The sequence below is a fragment of the Pelmatolapia mariae genome, linkage group LG18 (assembly GCF_036321145.2).
Source record: "Pelmatolapia mariae isolate MD_Pm_ZW linkage group LG18, Pm_UMD_F_2, whole genome shotgun sequence".
Taxonomy (NCBI): Eukaryota; Metazoa; Chordata; class Actinopteri; order Cichliformes; family Cichlidae; genus Pelmatolapia; species Pelmatolapia mariae.
Window position 1 is genome coordinate 5,811,730 of NC_086243.1, and position 25,771 is coordinate 5,837,500.

Consider the following 25,771-nt stretch of genomic DNA (forward strand, 5'->3'; position numbering starts at 1 on the left):
GTGATGCCCGCTCCGTTCTGTGTGTCTACCTGCTGCTTTCCTTTCGGTTTTCCACGTATGCATGAAAGGGTGAGGAGGTCACAGAACAACTGTACCACCAAATATAAATGACTTCGATGGAATCACAATCCAACTTTGACTTCAGTGATCCTGCCAGAACTACAGTTTTACCCAATGAACTTTGGTAATGGTACAGTGCTACCGAACTATAGCCGTGCTGGCTATATTATAAGGCTATAATACAAAGATATATTAGCAATAGTGCACGTGTTACATGTTTAAAGTGAATTAGAAAGAAAATCCTGTCAGTCTGCTCTTATGTGTGAATGTGTGTTTAAAGCACTTTGGATAATAGCTCCATATAAATGCAGCCATTTTCCATTTATTCTGATCATTATGTAAGAGGTGCAGCAGCCCCTCACAAAAGCCAAATAGCTAGCAATAACATGTAATATAATAATATGTGTTTTAAAAAAAAAGAAAAAAAGAGAAAATAAAATAAAAAGGAAGTAAATAATAAAATGCCCAACCCAGTTCATCTGTGTGTTAAGTACAACAAAAAAAAAAATACTGGTTTCAATATTCCCTGGAGGTTTTTGAATGTAATTTGTAACAAGAATACAGTGCAGTGGGTATAGAGCTGCTGAAAGCTGAGTCTGAGAAGCCTTACTGTGCTATTTGTACAAATGTCTCATTTCTCCATATCCTGCACTGATGCAAAGATGACAAGCTCCCCATGAAGCACATTGTGTTTATAATTACAGTTAGAACTGGAACTCCTTGTCACGGCAAAGCTACGTTTACAGCAGAGTCTGCAGATTGGCTCTTTTCCCCTCATCCTTCTGAGTGTGTCACCTTCTTCCCTCTTTATCACTTTTTTTCCTGATCATCTGTCCCCAAAATCCTTTTAATGCTTCACAAATCCAACTCCCAATGATCTAAAAGTTGGAAAGCACATAGTTAGGTCTGTAGCTGCAGCAGTGCCTACAGCGCGGTGTGACAATGAAAAAGACATTAACTCTGCTTCTTAAGTACACGCAGCAACTACAGTATACATCTGTTCAGTCAGCCTCAGCAAAGTGCAGACTTGCCAATCTGACTCTGAGAATATAATATGTGCAAAATCGGCTGCAAATGAATCAGCCTAATTAATAAATGCATGCGACTATGCTGTGAGGGAAGACTACATATGTCACCCGTATGGACATATAGAGTTAAATAGCTGGGTGCACACAGCTATTACTGTTTGGACAGTCTGAATTAATAAATGAATACACAAGAGTAGGCACAGAAGTGCAGAATTTGAATACAAATTTCCACAACACGGTATGTCCAGTACTGATGAATCATCGATGATTAAAAAAAACTACAGGCTTTGATTTATTTATTTCTTTAAAAAGGAAAATAAAATATTATTTCATCCTCACATCTGATTGTTTGATAGGAACCATGTTCAGGCAGGCTGTAGGAAAAACAGACTGCAGCCACTGACAGGTATAAGCAGAATAACAGCTTTTAGTTCCCTATTTGATTTTTCTTCTTACCTAGCTTAAGCCCAACAATCTAAGCTAAACCAAGCTTACTTACCTTTCAGTCATAAACCTCAAGCCTCGCATTCTGACCCTCATCACTGTGCTGTTTTAAAACCGGATTCATCTGAATGAATTACACTGCACACTCGTTACAACTGACATCTCATATACAGGTGAGGCCTGCTTTATTGTCCTTTTGGGTCTAATGTGGACCATAACTTAAAAAAAATCATGTTATATTGATTAAAATTTGAAAGTTTGACGCCATTTACTGAGATCATGGATCAATTTTCCATCTTGCTGGACATTAGGAAAAAAATGCTGTTTTTTTCTGCATTTTTAGACATAGAAGCTGTGTCCATCTTTTATATACAGTAAACATCAGAGCACTAAATACTGCCTGGCATCTCAGCCTGCCTCCGCCGTCTCTTTCTGCTTCCTCTTGATGAGATCTTTTGATGTTGAAAAGATGCATTTCTATCACACAGTTAGCATATCAAAGCAAACCAAATAACAGTTTACTCAGTAAATCCATGTTGTGCAACAGCCAGAGGTGACTCCAGGACTTGAAAGTTTACTATGGTAACTAGACTGAGAAAAAAAATCAAACAGGCACTCTGGGAATTAATTGCCACCTAGTTCCATCCAAGCTTTGGGGAAACGTTTTTCTGTGATATAATCTGTTCATGATGCGATAAGGCCACTTTGTATTAATATTGTTTGTTTGAATTTGCATTTGCCTCTAAATGCACCTCATTTGTTTGATTTTAGTTTGGTTTTACCACAATTTGGTTCCGGTCAGCTCAATTTTCAACACTTCTTGGAGTCACTTAGTCTGACTAATGACCAGAGAAATTCTGCAGCTTTCCATCACTGTAGAGAGCTAATGCATGTCTACTCTTAAAAAGATTTAATAGCTCACTGTAGCTTTAACAAAATCTGATTTGCCAGTAGAACTATTAAGCTGAGGCTGTTTGATGAGAATAACCGTCTATTATAGCTGTTATTTTTGTAGTTTCAGCTTTCAGACTCATCGGTTCACTTCCTAATGAAACTGTGTGTGTAAGCCTCCTTGTTTGACAAGGCTGATATTTACCTCTTAGACTTTCTGTAATGCTCTGTATAGCCAAAGTCCATTCTTCCGATTACCTCAAAGAGGAAAGTCTTTTTCCCTCCTTCGGGTCTATTAGGGACCTTTCCTAGAAAGCAGTTTTTGAATGTAATAAAAACAGGCAGTAGCTCTTAGTGAAGCCTCTCCTCTTTGCAAACATCTCTGTTAGTGGATTTGTGCTGAGGGAGAGAGAGTCACACTGCTGTGAGTCTAAGCTGGCAGAGCCTTGACAGCTTCTGGGTAATGGGCACTCACTGGGCTCGCCAGACAGGTCACATTTTCCCACCAGACGAGTGACAGTGGGTCTCACTGGGTGCTCTGGTTACAGCCAATACTTACACACACACGCGTGCACATACATACACACAAAAATGAACATGCACATGCGCGACATACATGCAGTTACCATTTAGCAGCCAAAAAAGCAAGTGGCCGTGCATGTGATTACCTGACAAATGTTGCAAATGAAACAGCCAAAAGCAAGCAGCCTGACATGGGAGGCGGCGATCCATAGTGGTGCCACCAGAGAGATGATAACTGTAGCTACTGGGGGTATTCTCGCTGTCATAGGTCCACTTCGATGATTAGATAGAAGGATGGTGGCCAGGGAACAGTGGGATAAATATAAAGAGGCCACTCTTGTATCCTAGAGTTTGTCCTACTTTGCTATATTTCAAGTTACAAGCTAAAGGATTCTTAAGATTAAGTAGCTGGGTAAGATACGAGTCAAGCAGCCAGTCCAGTGTTGGTTTTAAAATGCACAAACACTCGGCCCTAAGCTAGTCCAGATCTGGCCGGTGACTTTGTTTTCATTTTGTACAACCAAGCCAAAGTAAAAACCGCTACAGGACACAAAATAATAACACTGAAATGTACTGCTTGAGCAACAAAGCGCTGTTTGTGTAGATCAGAAAGACAGCTGACAGCATGTCTGTGTAGGTTCTCAGTCATCCAGGACACGTTAGTCTTGAGGGCTTGAAAAGACAGTAACTGGACTTATTTAGGTTTGTGAAGATATTTCGCCTTCGTCCAGGAGGCTTCCTCAGATCTGAAACAACTGATGGAGAGTCCCACTGAATTAAGGGTTAAATACACACCTAAAGAAGTTCAGGCGCCTTCTTTCCAAGCCCTCAAGACAGCTGACAGGTTGAAAAGAGCTGGAAAAGATGATGAGCGAAATGTAGACAGAACTAAAAAAAAAATATGGAAGGACATAAACTGACATCAAAAACGGAGGTCAGAGGAGAAGAGATGATAAAAGTGAACACGAGGGAAAACATAATAGCAAGAGAAGCTGAAGAACGAGAAGAGCAGCTCTCACTATAGCCAAAAATCTTGGGGAAAAACAGGGACCGAAGCCTTTTAAGTGCTATGTATTCAATATTGAATATCTGCAACCAGAATTGCACTGAACGCTTCTACTGATTAGTTTAATCTACTCTAACTGTGGTCAAAAGAACTCTTTGCACAGACAAAAACACTGTCTCGGTTTGAGTGAAAGAGTAACACACACACACACACACACACTGTGGATTTGTACTTTTTGAAGCGAAAAAGCAGCAGCATGTGTCGCAGCAGACACTGTGACCTGTGGTGACTGATTAAGACCGGAAACAAAGGCAGAGCAGTAGAACTCATTAGCACCTCTGAAAGTCTTTATTTTCTGCAACAGAACAGGAGCAGATTCCTGAACGGCCAGCCCCCCACAGCCATGTGGTCATTCTTAACACTCACTTTGATCTGAAGTTTTCTTTAGCGACTGTCTGCAAACAGAACTTCATCATACTGTAGCTTCCTGTTAGACATATCAAAGCCAAACATTCAAGACAAAGAGATTCAGGTGAAAGGACATCTGGTATGATCTATAAGATTAACAAAGAAATTTGTGACAAAAAACCTTTATTATTCTAGTATAGTTATATTTTTCTTTCATAATGTGTTGTTAACACAGGGCAAGCCCAAGAAAGTCCACGCCGAACACTATCTTTCACCGCCATCAGCAAGATGTGTCTGAAAATTCTACACAGCTATTGTGTTATCTTTGGTCATATCATATCTACTGTGCCTCAATCTATAAACTTGTGGTTTATCTGGGTGTAGAAACTAGAGCTGCTGCTGCTTTGGGAAAGACAATAAGACGGTCTGTGATGGATTTGTCCAACAAACTAATAGAGAGAGAGTAGCTCCACACATCTTGATGATATTACAGATTAGCTGGCTTCAGATAGAATTATCCTACAAATAACACATTTTATTTTCCGCATAATTAGTTTCTAAGAGAGCGAGAGAGAGGTTGGGGGGGGGGGGGGGGGGGGGGGGGGGGTAATTGAGTTGATCTTCGTTATTTGGATAATTAAGAGTTGAAAAGATATGACTAATCTAAAAAGTCTTAACTGTTTCTTTTTAATGCCCCTGATCATGAAGAAATTGTATAGCAGCAGGTTCTTTGTTTTTTTCACACAAGTATCAAATCAAGAATTAAAATTTAGAGTTTTACAGAGTTTGTAAAACTCCAACAAACCTGAGAGTGAATACTTAGTATGACCACTTTTACTCTTCAGCAAAGCTTAAACACTCTCAGGCAAGCTTTCCTGAAATCTCTTTAGGTGTTCTTCAGGAATAGTTCTCCAGGCTTCTTAAAGGAGATTTAAAGATCTTCTTTGGATGTTTTTGCCTTTTGTTCTGTTCTCTGTAAAGACGATTCTACACTGCTTTAATAATATTGAGGTCTGAGCTCTGGGGAGGCCAATCCATGACTGATAGAGTTCCACTGTGTGTTTTTCTATGTAGGTATGCTTTTACTGCATATCATGCTGAAAATAAATACTTAGCCAATCAGATGCTTTCCTAAAAGTACTGCATTGTGAATCAAATCACTTTTCTGCATTTATAATTCAATCAACTTTGACAAGATCCCCCAATAGCACTGGCTAAAATATCCAATATCCAAAGAAGAACTTCAAAAGTCCTTCAGAAAGCTATTGCTCAAAACTAGCTTTAAAAAAAAATACAAGAAAGTCTGGTTTACTGGGAGCAAAAAAATAAATAAATGAGGTGTGACTCAAGATTTCTGCACAGTGCTGATCATCTGTACCAAACACTTGTCACACTTTATGCTACACAACTGAGAACAGTGGCTAGCTAATCTGGAACATGCAAAGTAAGGAAAGCTGAGACTGTTGCTAATATATAATATGACTTCTATACTGGGTGCTGTTTTAACAAGACATTGGTTTAGAACACACTGACTGTTAACAGCTACATTTTTTTTTAGCTATAATTACATATGCTAATTTGCCAAATGAGGCAAAGCAATCTGTGTCATGCTAACGTTAATCTAGCTAAACAAAAAAAGAACAAACAGAAGAAAGAAACAAAAAGTCAACAAGAACAAACGTTATGGATCAAAATGACAAACAATTAACGGCAAACGCTGCAACAGTTTGCATTTTTATGTCGTCTGCGCTGCTGATGTTAAATTAAAGTTTGTAGCTTACATTTAGTTTCAATATGTTTCACCACAAATGCTACCAAGATGAATTCCTGTCCGTCTATTGTAGCTGCCGATTATATTTTGACCCCTCTGTTCTCTGGGACAAGCAGTGATGAATAAAACTATTTGGAACAGCAGCAATACTAATGTTTCAGAGGTAATTGAACAATAAATCCAACACGCTTTAGGCACTACAAACCTCCAGCATATTGCCGTGCTGGACTTGTGTGTTTTGCCAAACCATTTGTCCATTTAGTAATTACCCCGCAAGTCAAACAAAGTGGATGGCCTATAAAATGGAAGACAGTGTAATCCGGAGGACGCTCTGCCCCTCACTAAATAATAAACCCATCTAATCGAGTTTGCAAGACTGCAGCATTTATACCATCTGCGCACGGCTGTGTGATGAAGTGGAAGACACGTCTTTCCGGACTCTGCACCTTTTCCCATCCCACGTTGCCGCCGTTGCAAATGCGGCCCTGTGACAGCGCTGAAGAGCTATACATGCATCAGTTAATTAGACTTGTGAATGAGTCAGTTTTAGACCATCTTCCTGCTCTTTGTTGGTCCACCCCTTAAATTGAAATAAGAATTACAATACGGGCAGATGAGTAATTAGTCTGAGCCGGACGGAATCCCCACTCGCTTAACGGAATCAAAGAGAAGAAAAGATGATGGATTGTGCACGTCTATTTATGTGTGTGTGTGGGAGACGGAGTGAGAAAGAGAAATGAAGACGGAGGCTTTAATCGTGTTCCACTGTCCTGAGAGGAGGGCTAAGTGCATTATCACTATTGTGTCAGCAGTGCAGTTTTCACGTTGGGACCAGTATGGAATGTGTAGAATGTGTTTTTCAGGCTCAGGGCAGATATGAAGCTGCCGTCTAAACTCAATCAGAGGCAGATAATATAACAATGCTTTATGTTTTTCACCCGTGTTATCAAAAAATATATAAAGAAATAAAGGAACAAGACGGCCCCGCACAGCACAGTGGACTCTGACAGTGGAACATCCTTTAGAAAGACCAAAAATGAATAAACCTGCAAAATGATTTTGCTGTCTCGAGTGCAGTGAAGAATTATTAAAAATAGCAGGTTTATAAGGGTTACAAAATTCTTCATATTCGAGCGTCCATTATAACGCCTTTGAATGTTAGTCAGGTCACATAATCGCATCGCGTCTACATTACCTCTCTTGAAATGATGTGTCAATTTGGCATTAGATTTCTTTCAAATTCAAATCCTTCCAGGGAAATGAGATCGTTTCTCACGCATAACTCTCAGCATCAAGGCACAGCGAGTAGTTAATGTGCAGTTAAAAGCTTCAGGAATGCAACTCGAGCCCGTCAATAAACGTTAAGCCTGCCAGTAAGGTTTTGACAGCACGTCTAGAGTTAGGTTCATTAACGGTCTCAAGCTTTTTTTTTTTTATATACTTCTCCTTAAAATGACTCTGAACTGAGCAACGTGTTTTACACCATCACAGCCTAATTGCTCCCTGTCTTTGTCACTTCCCTGTTGTTATTCTGTGCACTTAATATGAACAGCTGAAAAAGACTAAGAGGCGACAATGGTGAACATGTGTTCTTTACATGGGTTCAGCTAAGGGGATCGTAATTACTAAACGTGTAAAAACCTGATAGCTCCTCTCGTGTTGTTAAATAACACGAGCAAGCAAAGCTATCATTTCCTATAAAAGGTGTTTAGGAGGCAAAAGGGAAAAAATTGTTTAAACTAAATTTTAATTAGTAGAGCATCAGGAACATTTCCTAGTCAAAATATAGTGCATTTAAAAACCCAATGATTTTTTTCACTAATAAATGAGCCTAGCCTAGTTGACTGCCTTGAGTTGTGCTGTTTTAAAGCTGTACTAATCAATATTTTCATAATACAAACGGGTGAAATATCCAAGTGTAGTTGGGAAGGGATTGTGAATATAGATCCGCAGTAAATTACTGACAGTGTGCACTCAGCATCTTAGTCTGTTTGGTTTTGATGTCTACAGTTCTGCAGCACCTCAATAAAAGCTGAACCCTTGTCGGTTTGCTGGTCTGAAGCAGTCAGGTGTGTGTTAACACAATGCCAAGGAGGAAAGACATCTGCATTATTGCTACCCATCAATCTGGGAAAAATTACAAAGTCATTTCCAAACAAAAAGTTCAAGTCAACTGGAAAACATTCAAGACTGTTGCCAGTCTTCCCAGAAGTGGACGTCACAGCAAATATACTCCAAGGTCAGACCGTGCAACGCTCCAAGAAAGTGGAAAAAAGCCCAAGAGCTACACCTTAGACTCTACAGGCCTCAGTTAGCAAGTTAAATGTTAAAGTTTATGATAGAAAATAAAAAAAAGAGTGAACAAGTATGACTTGTTTGGAGGGGTTGCTGAGTTCTACATGCTACTGAATCACAAGGTACACTTAATTTTACACAGGACTGCTTCTCGAACTGGAAAGTTGTTGTTTTTTTTTATTTTACCCTCATAAATAAAACCTTAGAGGGTGCACTTTCTTATTTTTTTACCATGACTGTAATTTACAGACTTAGTAGCTCTTAATTCAAGTATGACTTAAATGGTTTAGATGCATTCTCAATCATCCAGGTAAGTAAACCTCCAAGAGGTTATTCTGTTCATCTGGACGTAGCGTTTTCAGTGGGAGAAACATTTCGTCACTCATCCAAGTGACTTCTTGAGTCTCCTCCTTCAGAGACTCAAGAAGTCACTTGGATTAGTGACATACAATACAATGAGTGCTACATACAACAGCGTTTATGAAATATTAGCAACAATGGCTTAAGCTAAGATGCATGGAGATAAAAAGAGTAATATATTAAAGAGCAATTTATAGAGTAAATTATTAATGTTTACTGGCAAGTTAGGTATAAAAAAATCCAAATAAATGCTAATGTTTCTTAGTGACTAGCTGAAGTATAATTAGTTATTTTTTAGCTACCATTTTGGCTATAGTCAATATGTAAACACTGATTTTTACTGTCTGTTCTGCTCCTTCTAATGCTGCCTTAAATATGAATGTCAGCTAGAATGTAACTATCTAGGTACTGTAATAATGCTCCCTGCATTATTTAAACGCTATAATCTAATGAGATACAAGCTCACTTAAAGTGAGCTCTTAAAAATAATAATAATATGTAATCTAATTACTGCTGCACTGTGCACACTACTCGACTGCACTATAACAAACCAGGTTCCTGAAACATCACATCAGCACATCTCTGTGTATGTTTAAACTGGGTAAAGGAAAGCAAGCGACATCGGGCGCAGCGCTGCTCTCTCCGAGTTCAAAAGCAAATCACTACAGCGTGGTTACCAGCACACCGATGAATTTTGGACACGAATCAAGGAGTGTTTCTCTAATGCGAGCAGCTGTATAGCTAGTCACCTGCGAGAGTACAGCTGACACACACAGGTAGAGTGTACAGAAGATAACCTGACAGGTGTTGGACACACAAACACGCTCACACGCACACACCTGATGCTAGTCATGCTTCCAGTCTCAGAGCCAAGCTTGCATCTCTCCAGCTGACTGGCGACAATCTGTCGTTCGGCTTCCAGCTCCCTGGTCAGACGTTCAAACTGCAGCTCCTAGAAAGAGAAAGAGAGACGGGGAGGGAGAGCAAGAATGTGTCAAAACAATCTGTCTATTTATTTACTGTCACATTTACAGTCATCCTGAGCATTAGTTTGGCTGCGTTCTCGCTGACACATTTTTAATTGTTGTGAAATGGACTCCGCAGTCTGTGGTGGGAAAACAGGCCAGATATCGCTGCGTCTGCCAAGTTTCACACTGCCAGATATTCACAGAGAAGAGTTTGACATGTTGCAAAACTGTGACACCAAACTCAAACCATCACAAATGTGACATTTGCTATTGTGCCACTGAGGAAAGTCATGGAACAGCAGAAGGTTTTGGGGGAGAAGAATTCTGCTATTTTTTGACGTATACTGTCAAAAAAGTTGTAAGCATTATTCTAATACTTGGCTCATCTATGCACTGACACCCGATGGATTTATACCCTGCTGGTAGGCATATGCTGGTTGATATTAATGGAGTGGTGGGAAAAAAGTTGTCAGTCACATCTCCGCAGTTAAAAAAAAAAAATTCATCCCCCCCCCCCCCCCCCCCCCCCGCCCCAATTGTTGTAGGATAACAGACAAGAAGGACAACAGCCCTAACTGTCCAGCCAGTGTGACGAAGAACTTCAGCTGCAAGAACATCCCTGGGGCAATGCATGTACCATGTTAAAGCTCTGCACATATGTATCTACGAGGAAAATTGTGAATTCCCGCATACTCTAAAAATATGAACATGAAGAAATGGGCCCATTGAGATAAACAGCTGGTGACACCAATTCTCCAGTGGAGTGACATTACACCACTGCAGAAGAGATTGCAGCAAAATGAACCAGTCCAAAGAGCCACAAAGAGGATGTGGAAAACATGATGGACATAATTTAGTATGTTTTATGTATTTAATTGGATGGTTTTCTGTCTTTCCGGCAGACCAGGAGGTTCAGTGGGGTTTTTTAAAGGCCGTGCTTAATGGTTATTTCCACTGCAATCGCGTCACATTGGCTACGTTCACACTGCAGGTCTTAATGCCCAATTCCGATTTTTTGATCAAATCCGATTTCTTTGTCTGCTCGTTCACACTACAAATAAAATGCGACAGCAAACGCGCTCTAGTGTGAACACTCAAAGTGGCCCGCATGCGCAAAAGAAGATGTCACACACAACGCGCTCTGTTTAGACCCAGACCAAACAATATTGTTTGGCTGATGGCCCTTAATATAAAGACTTCGGACTTTACGTTTCCCAATTTTTGCTTTAAGTTATTTTGTTATTTACATAATAATGTAAATAACCTAATAATGATCCTTATTGCTGTTTTAGAGAGGAGCGGTGCTTCAAAGGATAGTTGCAGATTTCTGTCAGAATCTGCAGATTATACAGTATAAATAAAATGTTCACGTTTCTCCAATGTTGTCTTCCCAACAGTTTCACTGACATCTACGCTGGATGGCCAGGAAGCGTTCACGATGTCTTCTCGGGCGCTTCTCCGGAGCTGATAATTGGCGTCTGTCTTGTGTCAGTGACGTAAAACGGATTTAATGCGACATGACCTTTCAAACAGCAGTCGCTTTCTAAAACATTGGATATGTATCGGATTCAGTACCACATACGAAAGTGACCCAGATCGGATTTGAAAATATTGGATTTGTGCTGTTCATCGGATTTGATGCGCTTTCGCCTGCAGTGTGAACGTAGCCATTTTGCTATTACTGTTTTTATTCTGATGTTGCCACAAGTAACACACATACACTTACATGAATTCGTTTTGTGCAAGCTGGCCTCATAATGTATGTATCACATATTATATCATCTGAACTGACTAGTAGGTCTTTGGTCATTAGCATGCGAGCCTCTCTTGAAGGGGGACCTATTCAGCTTGCTCGTTTTCATATACAACATAAAAGACTGACGTAGCCACGGTGACCTAAACTCAGTGTTTCTGGACTAACAGTTAACACCGAGTTTCAGTGTAAGCATTTGGTCACTGCCATGCTGTTTTTTTGAAGCCAGAAGTTACTTTATATGGATGACAGACTGTAGTGCTAATGCTAGCTAGCTTGGTTAGCAAGCAGCAACATACACACATGTCAGCTAATTAGCTAACTGACTAAGAAAATACCAGAATTTCGCTCACCAAAATTGAAGCACAAGCTTTTTGGACAGTCTGTACCACACAGCAAGCCATTGAACTAGTCAGATAATCTTTTAAAAATGACAAGAGTTTGCTGTTTGCTCAGTTTCAAGTCTGTATTTGTGTTTTTGGCTTCTACAACAGTAGCTTTGTGCCATTCAGCCTTGAAACCCATTTTATTTTCTTTGTCCTCGCTTAAGGTAAAGTTTCTTTTCATCGGCTTACACCAGGTTTAAACAGCAAATGGGTGGGGTGTCTGTCCTGACATGGTGATATTAGGGACAGCTCCAAATCCAGGAGCAGAAATACTGTTTAATATTTATAGGACTCTGAAGTGTGAGCCTTGGCTCACAGAGAGTCCAGCATTCTAAGAGTATATGTGTCACAAAATAAGGAAAAATGTAATAAATTGTACTTTTCGCTGTTCCCTTATTTGACAAGGGATCGCCACAGCAGATACTTTGGTATATCTGATATGGCGGATACCCTTTCTGATGCCTCCTCAACCTCTTTAATGAGAGTAAAAAGAAGAACGTCACCACACAAAGTCAAAGCTGGAGCTGTTTAAAACTGTCCAATAGAGGTGTCAGTAGTATTCTTGTACACTGGTGTTTTAAAATATTTGGTTATTATGACTTTCAGCATTGAGAACCAGAACACTGCAGTCCTGTGCAGACAGAAAATATCTTGCTAGTTAAGCAGACTTGACAGCCATGGCACGGATCATGAAGTATACTCTATTAGGGTAATATTTCACTGCCTGGTTTTATAACGCGTGGATATTGACTGGTAATAGCAGCAACCAAAATATACAATACAAATTGTCAAAAAATGAACTTGAGTTATATTTTATATCTAAACTCAATGTATATGTTTGGTTTAGGACGCTGGTATCTGTTCAAGGCTTGGATGGCAGCTTAGTGAAACCTATAAGCTCCATTTTAAAAAGTCAAAAAGTTTTCATAAATCACTCGTACGTGCCATTTAAGAGCAAATCTTTTCATTTGGGTGGCTCTTGATAGAGACCTTTTCTTAGGCTTAATTTATGCGCGATGAATAACCACTAATTAGCTGATGTGCCAACAAGCAAGCAGCTGATTAGAATATTTGTGTCTGCTGCTGTGATCATTATAGCTGATTAAATAAACAAAATTTACCAATTTGTGCGAAAGAAAAAAAACAAAACAACAAAACAAGAAAGATCAAATTGTTTTGCTGAATCACTCAAATCAAGTGGAGAAGGCACATCAGCGCTCAGCCACTGCAGTGCTGGTTTCAAAGGTATGGTTTGGCTCTTTAAATGGCTTTCTGACAGTCCTTTGGCTGGTTCGAGATAATAAAAGTGACATAATTACAATAAGTCATGCCAGACCACAGGATACAATCAATCACTGTTTCCAAAGCAGTGTTTAAATAAAGACGAGCTATTATGAAAGAAATATGCGCTCATCAACAAACAAAGGAAGTGAAGAGAGTGATACAAGCGCACGTACAGTGCCTAGTTCTCAGATCCTTTAAGGTTTACAAGTTTTCCATCACCTAACCTTAATTCTCTTTTTTTCCCTCCCCTTTTTTTGTCAGGCTGTGAACCTGGCGGCTGTTGCCTGATGACTAAGACCCTGTGCAGGTAACGACCAACGTTCTGTGCAAAGGTCGTTGTTTGCAGCCCGACTACAAATGCAGATGAATGCAGCTAATAAAAAGCTTAATCATCATCAGACGATAGCTAATTGTTTTCAGATTGCATTTTGGGAAATGCATTCCTCTTGTGGTTTCCACACTCAGTGTTTGGCTGCACATAACCAAACTCACTCAAATGTGACTGATCAGCACTCCGACTGTGCAAACTGAAACCTGAAAGCTTCCGGGACCAAATTTTCAGCCTTTGTCAGCAAATCCATCATATTCATATGCAAATATCTGTTTACAGGGATTTTTTTTTTCCATCAGTCACCACACAGTACTATAGGAATACGTGACTCCTTGATTAAATCCACCCATACTTAATTAAATTCAGACAATGCATTTAGTAAAGGCGCACACTTCTTTACATACAGTCTTATAGTTGATGGTGCATGTCAGAGTGGATCGGTCTGTCTCAGGGCACAAATGTAGTGAAGGTGACAGTGCCCAAGAGTATAGGTTCATCATTCTCAAATGGAAGAACTTCCTAAATCTGGCAGTCAAACTGAGTAATAGCAGAGGATAACTGTTAGTGCAGCACTCCTCCAATCAGGCTTTGAAGGAAGAGTGGCCGGAGGGAAGCCATTCCTCACTAACAGGTACAAGACAGCCCACTGGTGGTTTGTCAAAAGGCAGCTGATTGGGCTCTTGGGCTATAACAAGAAAAATCCTCTGCCCTGATGAAATAAAAATTGAACTGTTCCACCATAGCTCCCATTGCCATGTGTGGAGAGAGCCGGGTAGTGAGAATCACCTTATTAATGCCATCGATACAGTCGCTCAAAGTGGTGGTGAGGCAGCATCGTGCTGTAGGGATGTGACAGAGACTGCAAGACCCTTCGGAATAAATACAGAATAATCCCGAGTGAAAACAGTTTTCAGAGGGCTCAGGATACCAGGCTAAGCAGAAGATTTATATTTCAAGAAGACATTGAAACAAAGCACATCACAGAGAAAACACAAGAGTTGCTTTGGATAACACTGTTAAAATCCTGGAGTTTTGCAGGCACAATCCAGACCTGATGCCAGGAGCAGCTCAGGAGACCTGAAAGCGGCCGAACACCAACACTCTCATTCCAGCCCGGCTGAGCTTAAAGGATTCTGCTGAGAAGAATGGCAGAAACCCCTGAAAGAAAGGATCATTCCCAAGAAAACTTGAGGCTGTTATTGCTTCCAAAGGGGCCTTAACCAAGACAAGGGTCTGAATACTTATAAAAACTGCACATCTCAGACTTAACACACTCCAAAAACCTGTTTTTTGTTTTGTCGTTGTTTAGTACGTGTGTATGATGCCTCAAAAAATCCATCTTAAGATGAGTGTAAATCATAACAAAACTCAAAAAACAATCCTATAAGTGGGAGGAAAGAAAAATAGCACCCTCTAATAAACCCAATAAGTTTCATTTTGCTCACACAATAACTCTGTAAGACAAAAGACCCAGGTGGAGTGCCCAGCAAAATTAAGTTATACAGATTCAGAAAACAAATGCATATCATTAAAAGAGAATAAAAACCAGTCTGCACCCAATGCAGCTTAATATTAGCGTTACCATTTTTAATGACCTAAAAAAAGCTTGAAAAGGAACATTAATGCTATTTATAGTGCTAACACAATGTGTATTTTATGGCTAAGAGTGGTGATGGAGAACATAGTGCTGGACTGTGGGAGCGTAAATGCCTAAGATGCCTGAGGCAACTCTAGGCTTCCCACCATAATGATACAATTTGATTATAATGAATCATTAATGTAATAACTTAACAAATCAAATTGCAAATTTCACTGTAATTACGCAACATCTTATTATTAATGGCAACTGGCCACACATACAGGCGCACACACCAGCATAGAGAAACATATGTGACACAGACACACACACAGGCATACAATGATAATTAAATACATCTGTAAGGATTCTGCAAGTGAGGACTCAAACGTTGCACACATCAGTGGGGACATGCTGCATGCTGCATCGAATTCTGTTTTTCTTTCCATCAAGTCTTCTTGGAAACTGGCTTGTATGTTTGCGTTTACGTGCAACAGCAAAATATCAGCTACAATCGGGTGGCAAATTTAAAGAAGTAAAGTGGGTTTACAGCCAGATTAGCTTCAGTACACTTTGCCATTAATTCTCCAAGACTTTGGAAGGCTAGTGGAGATATGGAACTCCATTTTTCCAAAAGATATTTCCTAATTTGTTGTTTTGATGATAAAAGCTCCCAAAGCTGTTTAACTAATTTAAGAGTCGGTGACTGTGAAGTCTCCAGTACATGATTGAATTTAATTTATTTCAATTTATATAGTGCCAAACCACAACAGCAGCCGCCTCAAGGTGCTTTACATTGTAAGGTAAGGACCCTACAGTGATACAGAGAAAACCCCAACAATCAAATGACCGGCTATGAGCAAACACTTGGTGACAGTGGGAAGGAAAAACTCCCCTTTAACATGAAGAAACCTCCAGCACAACCACACTCAGGGAGGGACAGCCATCTGGGTGATGAGAGGACAAAAAAAACCCAAAACAAAAATAAAATCAAACAAAAAAACAAACAAACAAAAAAAACACTGTAGAAGAAAGCCAGATAAATAAATAATAGCTAATCAACATTACACCATTTTAATACCATTCAAACAGATGGATGGGGCCATGGGGTTAATGTTGATCACTATACGTATTTGCAGTGACCCTTTCCTTCAAGAGGACAAGCAAGGTCCAGTAAAATCCCCCAAACTCAGCCCCTCCACAAAGCCATGAATTTTGTTCTCTTAACTTTGTCACCCATGTCCGTGTTCTGCAGTCAAACCAGAAGACGTGACAAAGTGCAGCTTCTGAAAGCATTTTGCGAAGCAGAAAGTCTGGATGTTAACATCCACAGTGTGAGAACAGTTCGACATGCAGACGCTTCACTGTTTGCACACTTTCAACATTTTCACACAGCACTCGGGATACAAATATAGCTGCTCAACAGAACCCGATTAATCAGTCATATTTGAGAGAAAACTAAGAAGCCACACATGCACGTAATTTTAGCCCTTTAGCCTAAAATCAGTCATAGTATTTGTTGAAGTTTTAGCAAGCAGCCAATCACCCACCAGAAGCACACTGATGCTTTCAGCGTCTGTGATCTCATGATCCCATTGAAGATAAAAAGCTATAGTCTTCTGATGCCAGTGAGCAGCATTTCTTATTTACATCTCAAACACCACTCCACACATGGAAACTGCACGTTTCTCCCTGTGCGATCTGACTTTTTACGCAGCTAAATCAATCTAAACCCCCATAATCAGCTGATGCAACGAAAGGAACAGCAAGAGAGAGAGAAAGAAAAAAACACAACCTACTTTGAGGCAAAGTCTCTGTAGCAGATGAGGAAAAAAGTGTTTTTTGTTGTTTTGCACAGAGCACACACCGGCAGACTAACAGGCTGACTAACCAGCTCCATTGTGAGCTGTGAGAATTCAGATGCAAGTCTTCTCAGAAACAGCCAAACAAAAGCAATCACTCCCTCCTTTTTCTACCCCCCCCTCCACTCCTCGCCCCCTCCGATCTCTGCTCCCTCCAATTCAGGGCTGAAGGGCAGACACCTGTTACTGCAGAGCAAGAGGAAGGGACTGTGATGGAATTTAATGCTGGAAAGAAGTACTGGTGAAGGAGTTGCATAAAAAATAAGCAACGCAGACACGTACCTTCACATGGACCATACTTCACAAAGAGACAAAATCACAGAATATCCCGCTTTGCTCCTCTCTAGTCGAAAAGCGACAACAGTGCTCCCTCTCCCTCCTCCAAACGCTCATCTGTCCCGGGTCAAACCAAGTGATAGAGAGACAAATAGAAAGACATAGAGAGAGAGCGTGCGCGTGAGAGAGAGAGAGACCACAAGTGTCACTTGAGCTGCCTGCACCTCGGCCCCTTGTCTGTCTCTCGCTCTCTCTCTTTGCTTCTATGTCTGTCTCTTTTTCTCCCTCCTCCGGGGCCATGAAGCACACACTCACACACATACACACACTGTGTTCACTGAGGCACAAAGGTCCCCATGGCAACGGAGCATTTAGAAGCCCCGTGGCATTATTTATGCAACGTTGCATCACAATGGGCCCTCCCACCGGTACAGCATGCCAAAAAAGCCCGCCGCTCGCCAGTCACTCTCTGTGACTCTCTCTCTCCCTCTCTTTCTCTCTGAGCAGACCATCTGCAACCCCTCCCTCCCTCATCCACCATCACTGAAAAGCAAGGAGGGATTTTGGGAGGAGGAGAGCAAAGGAGCCTGAAGATGGAGAGGAAGTGGGATGGAGGAAGGCGCATGCACGCGCACGCACGGACGCACGCACTCACACACACACACACACACACACACACGCACACTGTTCTGCCTCAGTGAAATCCTATGGGGTGAGACGGAAGTAAGGAGTGTATGGGGCCAAAAAAGTGCATTAGGTGTGTTCAAACTCACCCAAACACAAAACCACATGTAGATTACACACGGCTGTAGTACGATGTAGTTATTATCTGTAAAGTCCCGATCACATCACCATTTTATAAAAGTGTACAATCAGGTCATTTCAACATTTGTCTCAGTGGAATCTAAAGCAGTATGACTGAGTCTTCCTGAACTCTAACATGAGGAAGTGCCAAGCCTCCAGGGAATGGAGAGTCACACTATCCAAACTACACACCGAGGCAGAGTGTAGGTGTCTTTGCTTAAGTGCAGGGGTGGTTTGTATCGTGCTCGAAATCTATTGTTCTTTTAGTGACTGTGCAAGCTTGGTGGCAAAGTGTCAGCGTTATCATATCCCAGAATAAGATACATGTATTCATACATAACTTCCCTTAGCTGCTAACATGTCAGGGTAGGATTGACACAGGAGAAGTGAAACGCTGATGTTCTTTCCTGGTTTTCACAAACAGGTGCACTGGCTGCTTTTCACCTCATTCATTTAAAGGTAGACTTCTTCTGTACAGTTATAGCAATAATTATAAACTTCAGTCCAACTAAAATTTGAAATGAGCCATCTTGTCATCAAGTGATATTGTTGCCCTCTGCAGGACTGGACTATTAGGGGCGGTAACAGATAGGCCTAATGTCATACAGGGCTAACTTATTACAATTAGACTGAAACAGGACTAAACTTAGTTGTAGAATTCATGGTTTCTTTCATAAAACAAGTCAATGGAAGTCTGCCTTTAAGTAGTTTTCACTGACTGCTGATTGACTCCCTATTGTCTGTTGGTTCTACTATTTCATACTAGCAGATTATTAAGATTGTTGATTCTGAATTAAGCTTTGTGGTTGGTGGTGTGGGGCTGGAAGTCCGCACAACTGGTCTTCCAAAATGGAGGATGCTATCATATTAACTGCATTTACAGTATACAGTTTTACAGTGGCTGATTACTGCTGGCATGTCTATGTACAGCTAGTACCATAGACTACAAGTTAACTCGTCACAGTGTTAACTTACAGTGAAATGAAATATTGTCAAATAATTATACCCAGGTGAGCATCACATGAAACACACACATGCATAACCATGTCTTACCCAGAAGCAATCTGACTGGAAACCTGAATCCATGATTTCGCAGCAGGTGTTTCTCTGATTGTTACTTTCCATCGTGCCAAGAAGCCCTGTGAACGTATCTTCAGACTGTTTTAGTTTTGTTTTACGCTCTCTGACTCGCCCACCTCCTCTCTCTGTCCGAACGACACTAAAGCAGTCACTGCAACCCAATAAAAACATTGCGTGCATGCAAAGCTCCAGCGTCCGATCATTTCCTTATTCAAATTTGAACTGGCTCAGTTTACGTGACTGCTCAGCTTCAGGCAGGTTAAATCACAGAGGTAAGATGAGTGTTTGGGTGAAACAGATGGATCAGTTTGACCAACTCTTTGTTTTGGTGTGAAAGCTGGATAACAGCAAATGATGTGAACACGCCCTGAACATGTGTGTATTTGTTTTTTCAGACTAAAGAAATGTGTCTTAGTAGTTGTATCTACACAGTAAATTGTATGGCAAGCAACAAAAGATTGTTTTTTTCCAATCGATTTCCATTAATTTCAGAAAGTACTTATCAAATAGTGAAACATGTTGAGTTACTCTATCACAAAGAACATTAGGCCTAAGCGATACTGCGTCACTGTTCTACATCTAAAGAGTTTGGAGACGCCTTTACAAAGACTGGTGAGAGCGATGCAGAGGCAGAGACCTCCTGCCTTTGTAATCACATCAAGAGTGTTTCATTAGACCCTCCTTCCCTCATGAACATAAATGTCTTCTAACTTCAAAACATCAAGTGTGAGGGCAGAAAGCTTTGACAGAAAGATGCAGATTAAATGAATCAGCTATTCACTTGCAGATAATGATTCTTTTTGTCTCGTTATGTGCAAACACCAAACATCCTGCTGGGTCAGGACTCCATGGAGGTATGGCTCCTGCTAGATGTTGGACACATTACTTTAAGGTGCTGTGTGGCATGGTAGTATCCATTGATAGAAGGTGAATTATGGCCATAAAAAGATACATGTGGTCAGCAAATACATTTGAGATAGGCTGCACTATTCAAAGGATGACTGATCAGTAGGAGGTTGGGTCAGTTGATTCCTGTTGTTCATTGGTTTTGAAATGATATACAGCAGCACTTTTCTACTCCCAGTACAACAAGCCACATTCACCCAATCACAGGGGGGCAAATTCGAGGTTCAATATCGTCCCCGAGGACACTAGGACATGCGGACCGGAGGAGCCGGGGCTCAAACGAATGACCTTCCTGTTAGTAGACGACCCACTGCATCTGCTGAGCTGCAGCTGCTGCCATTGAAACCATCTCTAGCAGGCTAAGATGTCAGCGTCTGTCCTGTTAGGATATTTTTGGTGCAGAACCTGACAGTCATCCACCTCAAGATTACATGTGCTGTCTATTCTAAGATTCTTGTCTGCTTAGTTGGAAAGAATAGCTATCTGAGGTACCACAGCCTCTCTGCCAGCTCCAACTAGTCTGGTATTCTCCTCTGACCTTTCTCACCAACAAGCTGTTTCTGTCTGCAGAACTGCCACTCACTGGCTGTTTTTTTGTTTTTCACACCATTCTGAGTAAATTGTAGCAACAGCTGTGGTGAAAATCCCAGAAGATCAGATGCTTCAAAAATACCCATAACACCTGGCCTACCACCAAAAATCATACCACAGTTAGTTAGCTAATAAAAACCAGGCTGGATTATCAAATTTGCTAATTTGTTAGAAATGTTCAAAACTAAATATCGGCTATATAAATGTTTTAAGACCTAAAATTGAATCTCCTAATTACTACTTCTCTTAGTTGTAAAAGTAGTTATAGACCTGGTTTGAACTCTGGGCTTAAAAATGGCCCACAGTTCAAACCAGGTACTTAATTGATGGTTTAATTTCCATCAATTGAGTTATTAATTGCAGTTAATAAGGGAGGAAAATGAGGAAAATTGGAGTCCCTTTTGGATCTGCTTTTTCTGTGTGTGACAAAGTGGGTGCAGTTGTAATGCTCTCCATTTGTCCCAGATGTGTTGACCTTTTTTTGCACATTATGCACATTATTCTGTCTCTGTATTTATTTGCTATGATTTGCTATTTGTCAAAGTAACATTGCTGCACTCACTATCCCAGGTTTGTTTGTGTAAGCATTCTGTTGCCAGCAAATCAAGCATTCTGCAAATTAAGGCAAATACTCAGTTACATGTTTCTTTATATTACAGCTTAAGTCATTTGTTCATACTTACTTTGTTCTTTCTTTTCAGTCTTCATGTAGGTCTGGTGTGGGGAAAGGCCCGCCTAGCAATTCCTCATTTTAAAGTGCTGATGATGTCACACATGACATCAGCAGGTTAAACCAAGAGGAGGGGTTTCTTTTACCACAGAAATGCTTCCTTTGGTTTGTTTCCAGGTCCGAAGGGATTTGTTGAATCTTTTTTTTGTTAATACATTTAGTTGTGTAAATGTGCTAATTAGAAGTGTGAGGAGGTTTTTGTCATTTTTAGTCAACTATGTAGAGTTTTAGATCACTCAGCTCAAGTGAGTGGTACTGGCCGGACTAATTGAAGGGCGATTAATGGCCTTATATATAGTCAGTCTCTACCAGACTCAGATGAGAGAGGTGAGCTGTGTTACCAAATCCAGGTACTTTTGAGTTTTGTTAATTAAGTTACTTTGGGGGGAAGTTTTGTTTGGAAGTTTCATACAGGATGGGGTCCACTGTAAATAAATTGCTCACCTCTGAAAACCCAAAATGTCTTCTGAGTCTGCTTCCCTACCACCTTCTTTGACGTTCGAGTCTGACTACTTCACACTGTGAAAAACAGCGTTGTTCTCCACAGACCGTAAATGCAGCTAATGTTACACAATATAATAATAAGCACCAAAAACTAATGGAAAACAATACATTTTGAAATTTTGCTAAATTTCCTCCCCTTCTTTTTTTTTTTTCATTCTGGGTTCGTCTGCTGCTAACGATTCTCTGTGGACGTATAACATTTTCTTTATATTTACCACTCAGGCTAAAAGTTGAATATGTACTGTCCATCACGTCATGGTTAAAAACTTTATGTCCACAAGGCAGCCACATCTCCTAATGCATGTTTACAGAGGCAGGAGGTCGGTCCATAATTCAAATCATTATAAAGTGCTGGATTTTCAATCAGTTTTCAAGTGCTTTAACATTTATATCTCATACAACTTTCTGATTTCCCAATGGCCCCACCCCACCTGTTTCTAAGTCCCACCCTTGTACCACTTCATTTAAAAAAAAAAACAACAACAACCCTGCAAACACGCCTGCTGTCTGGGGAAATAAGTGGCTTATAAAAGGGGCCCAACATTTTTTTGCCTTTGGGCAAAGAGGTTAATCCAGCCATGAGCCTCACTGATTGCATGGGTGTCATTTTCCTTCAAACTCAAAAAACTAATATAATAGAAACTGACTATTATTAAAGCTTTTGGTCTTATAATCAATAGACTACACAGCGTTAACTTTCTTGAAAAAAAGACACACACTCTGGTGGCAGGAACTCCGAATGTGTGCATGTGTGTGCATGTGAGCGAGTAATCATAGCTTGATAAGCAATTAAGAGAAAAGGACAACAATTAACTATGTCTTAATGAGCAGGTTCCACAATCAAGTGCTTGTCAGCTGATTGCATTACTAAAGATTCAGCTCCAATCTGAGCTTCTTAATGGAGACAGAAGGAGGACGGAAAGAGAGTTAGTGTGCAGCCACTAGCTCATAAGACCACGCTGGCCCCTGAAAACCCCATTAAAGCAATTAGTAAAGTAAGATAAATGACTGTAGGACAGTGGTGGGCTGCATGGGGAGCAAAGTTAGAGTGTGTGTGTGTCCTAGCTGAAGCCGTCCCTCTCTCTTTCTCTCTCTCCCCAGTGTAAAGCGGTCTAATTGTGCCCCTTGGTGTCCGACTGGCATTTAGATGTTTTAGATGGGGGGGTACTGTTCGATGCGAAAATGTCACAGTGGCTGTGTAAGCTAAGCCCGCTGCTGTCTGGAGTTAGTGTTTGAGGATGGACAATTATTAGGTACATCCAGCTGGTAACAAAGTTTTGCTGTAGGTGGAGGGAAACAGGCCAACATGAGAAGGTGGGGCCTGATAAAAAGATTGTGTAGGGCAGCGGTCCCCAACCATTGTTGCACCACGGACCGGTTTATGTCCGACAATATTTGCACGGACCGGCCTTTAAGGTGTCGCGGAAAAATACAACAAAATAAAACCAGTACTGGTACCAAAAAAAAAGAAGATTTATTCATAACACATGGGAAAAGACCCATGGAAACTGAGTTAACGATAAAAAAAAAAATAACGCTAAAAACCCTGAAAACCATGAATTTCACGCCCGAGCCTCAACTCTCTCGGCCTGGTACCAAACGACTCGTGGCCCAGCGGTTGGGGACCGCTGGTTTAGGGAGCCATATAAGTGTGATAAAGAAAAAGGAGAGATTGGGTGGGGGGGGGAGGATTTAACTCTCCTCAGATACTACTTAAGCGTTCATCCCAAACCAGACAGATTTGTCTTGTTGTTCCCCTGTAGCTGGTCTAATTCCTCTCCTCATCCCTGCTTCTCTTTTCAACTGGCTTCAAAGACATTGGTAGGTACATAAATTATGAGCAACGGTAAAATATTCAGAGTGCTGTGTCTTTGTTGAGCTTACAGTGCTGCTAAATAGGAACGCTACTCAGCTGCCATCAAGGTAAAATTGTTTATTCAAACTGCGGGCCAAATCAAAATCTCAAGGATGTTGAAAGCTCAAGGCCAAGTCATGAGGTAAACATCTAAAGGCTAAGAGTTCTCTCGGGCTTTCTTGACATTGTTGCTTTAATCGCATTGAAACACCTTGTGGCCTTTTCATTTCTGTCTCGTTTATTGCCCGTTGCTGGGAGCTTTCCCAGTCAGGCATTTTGTTTCTCCCCTCGAAAAATAAAAAATAACAAACGCTATCTTCAGGTGCAAAAGAGGATGCATAAGCACCTTTACCTAATAAAAGCTTGGCTGTTTGAATCCAAAATGGATTCAAAAACAAAACAAAATACAAAGACTTGCATGAGATCACAATAGATCTCTCTGTTTAAAAATTTTAATCTTCTCTGAACTCATGTAGTCACAACCCACGCATTGTTCCTCTTCAAAAGTCCAATTGTACTCAAGTAAAGTGCAGACCAAGTGTCTTGCCACGCTGGTTTTTAATCAAGGATGTGTTAGTAGTCGACTTATGTGGGCTGATTAGCTGATTAGGGGAGCTATTTTGGTGAACTGTTTCGTTTGGCTGAAAGGGGAAACATTTGTTGGTTTTACTTTCCCAACTTTTAGGATTTTCTTTTGTTTTTCTATAACATTATAGTTAGTTGTTACTCCCCAGTAACTGAACAGATGCATAGACTGTAACTAAACGATGGAATAGCCACTATGCCGTCACCAGTTAGATTGTTAGTTCTCCTTTCTGTTTTTTTGGTTGTTTTTGGTCATTTTGTTTTGGTTTTGTTTGTTTTTTGGGTTTAGAAGGGACTATATTTGGATGAAATGCTAAGTTAGCAGATAATGCTAACAAGCTTTGTTAGCAAGCTGCATGGATCCAATGCACAGATGCAAATGCAGTATTTTTTTTAATTACTGTCAAGTAACAGACTAATAAAAATTACAGAAATTCCTTAAAAGTAAAGCGACAAAGTGGCAGGCTGTGCTACACAGTCTATAATTTTTTCAGATTAATTTATTAAAATGTTATAAAAGGGGCACCTGGTCCAGCAGGTGACCACAGTGGCTGAGCCAGGGCCCTGTGCTGGGCATTTGTCCCCATCTTTTATTCCCTTCTCCAGACAAAAGTTTAAAATAAAAGTCCAAAATGCCACAAATGCACCAACAACGTGGAAAAACCAAAGCATTTTTATCCTAAACATGTTTTTTGCGGGTTTTTATAAAGACTGACTTGACTGAAGTAGTCATTACAGGAAGTGTATTTTTTGCATTTCTACAATGATCTGATTTTTTCCAGAGTGTGCCACGTGGACAAAAGAAGGCATCTGAATATGTGAGTTTCCTTCCTGAGGCAGTGTAAATGCAGAATAGCAAATCAAGTGCATGGAAAATTTACAGTGAGGATACTGCAGCCAACATTCAAGTTGCGCTTCAACTTTTGATCCCAAAACAAACTAGAGGCCAACCTTTTTTAAAAAAATTGATTTATGTTTAAAGCCAACAAAAAATACAGCTTTGGGCCAAGAAAGTATCAGTTAAAAAACAGCAAATTATTCATTGCTGGAACTTTGTGCGCATCCATCTTTCTCGGTGACGTCAAAGAAAGAAGCAGCAGCAGCTAGACTTTGATCAGGGACATTAATATGCACGTTCTATAAATGTATGAATGATAAGCTTTTACTTTAGACAATGTGAGATCAGAGAGAAGACTGAGAGCAACTGGAGACCGCTGTTTTAATTCAGAAGAATTTCTGTAGTCTTTCTCTGCAGACAGTTCCCCTTGTGGTCTTCACTTTGGTTTTACCTCACATACTCTGTTCTGTTGCTGCAGCTGTTCCCACTGAGCTTATCCCACTTGTATAACTGGCTGTCTGAAGAAGTGCTCCAGCGTGAGACATCGCTCAATACAGTCAACATCAAGACAGTTTTGCCACTTTCCATTTTGGTTTAGCTTTACTGTGTAAATGTGTTCAGTCTTTAAAAATGTGTTCCAACTGTGGACATTTTTTC

The 25,771-nt window shown here is 40.5% G+C and overlaps 1 protein-coding gene across 7 annotated transcripts in view; it reads right to left on the reverse strand.

Annotated features, from left to right (window-relative positions):
• ctnnd2b (catenin (cadherin-associated protein), delta 2b) overlaps positions 1-25,771 on the reverse strand; it is a 209,609-nt gene that overhangs the window by 126,510 nt on the left and 57,328 nt on the right. For 6 of the 7 annotated variants that reach the window (XM_063461036.1, XM_063461034.1, XM_063461033.1 and 3 more), the window contains exon 3: positions 9,625-9,737. In XM_063461036.1, the coding sequence (XP_063317106.1) occupies positions 9,625-9,737 (113 nt within the window). Of the gene's footprint in view, positions 1-9,624; positions 9,738-17,227; positions 17,434-25,771 lie in introns of those variants that run through there. The other variant, XM_063461035.1, reaches the window with a different exon arrangement.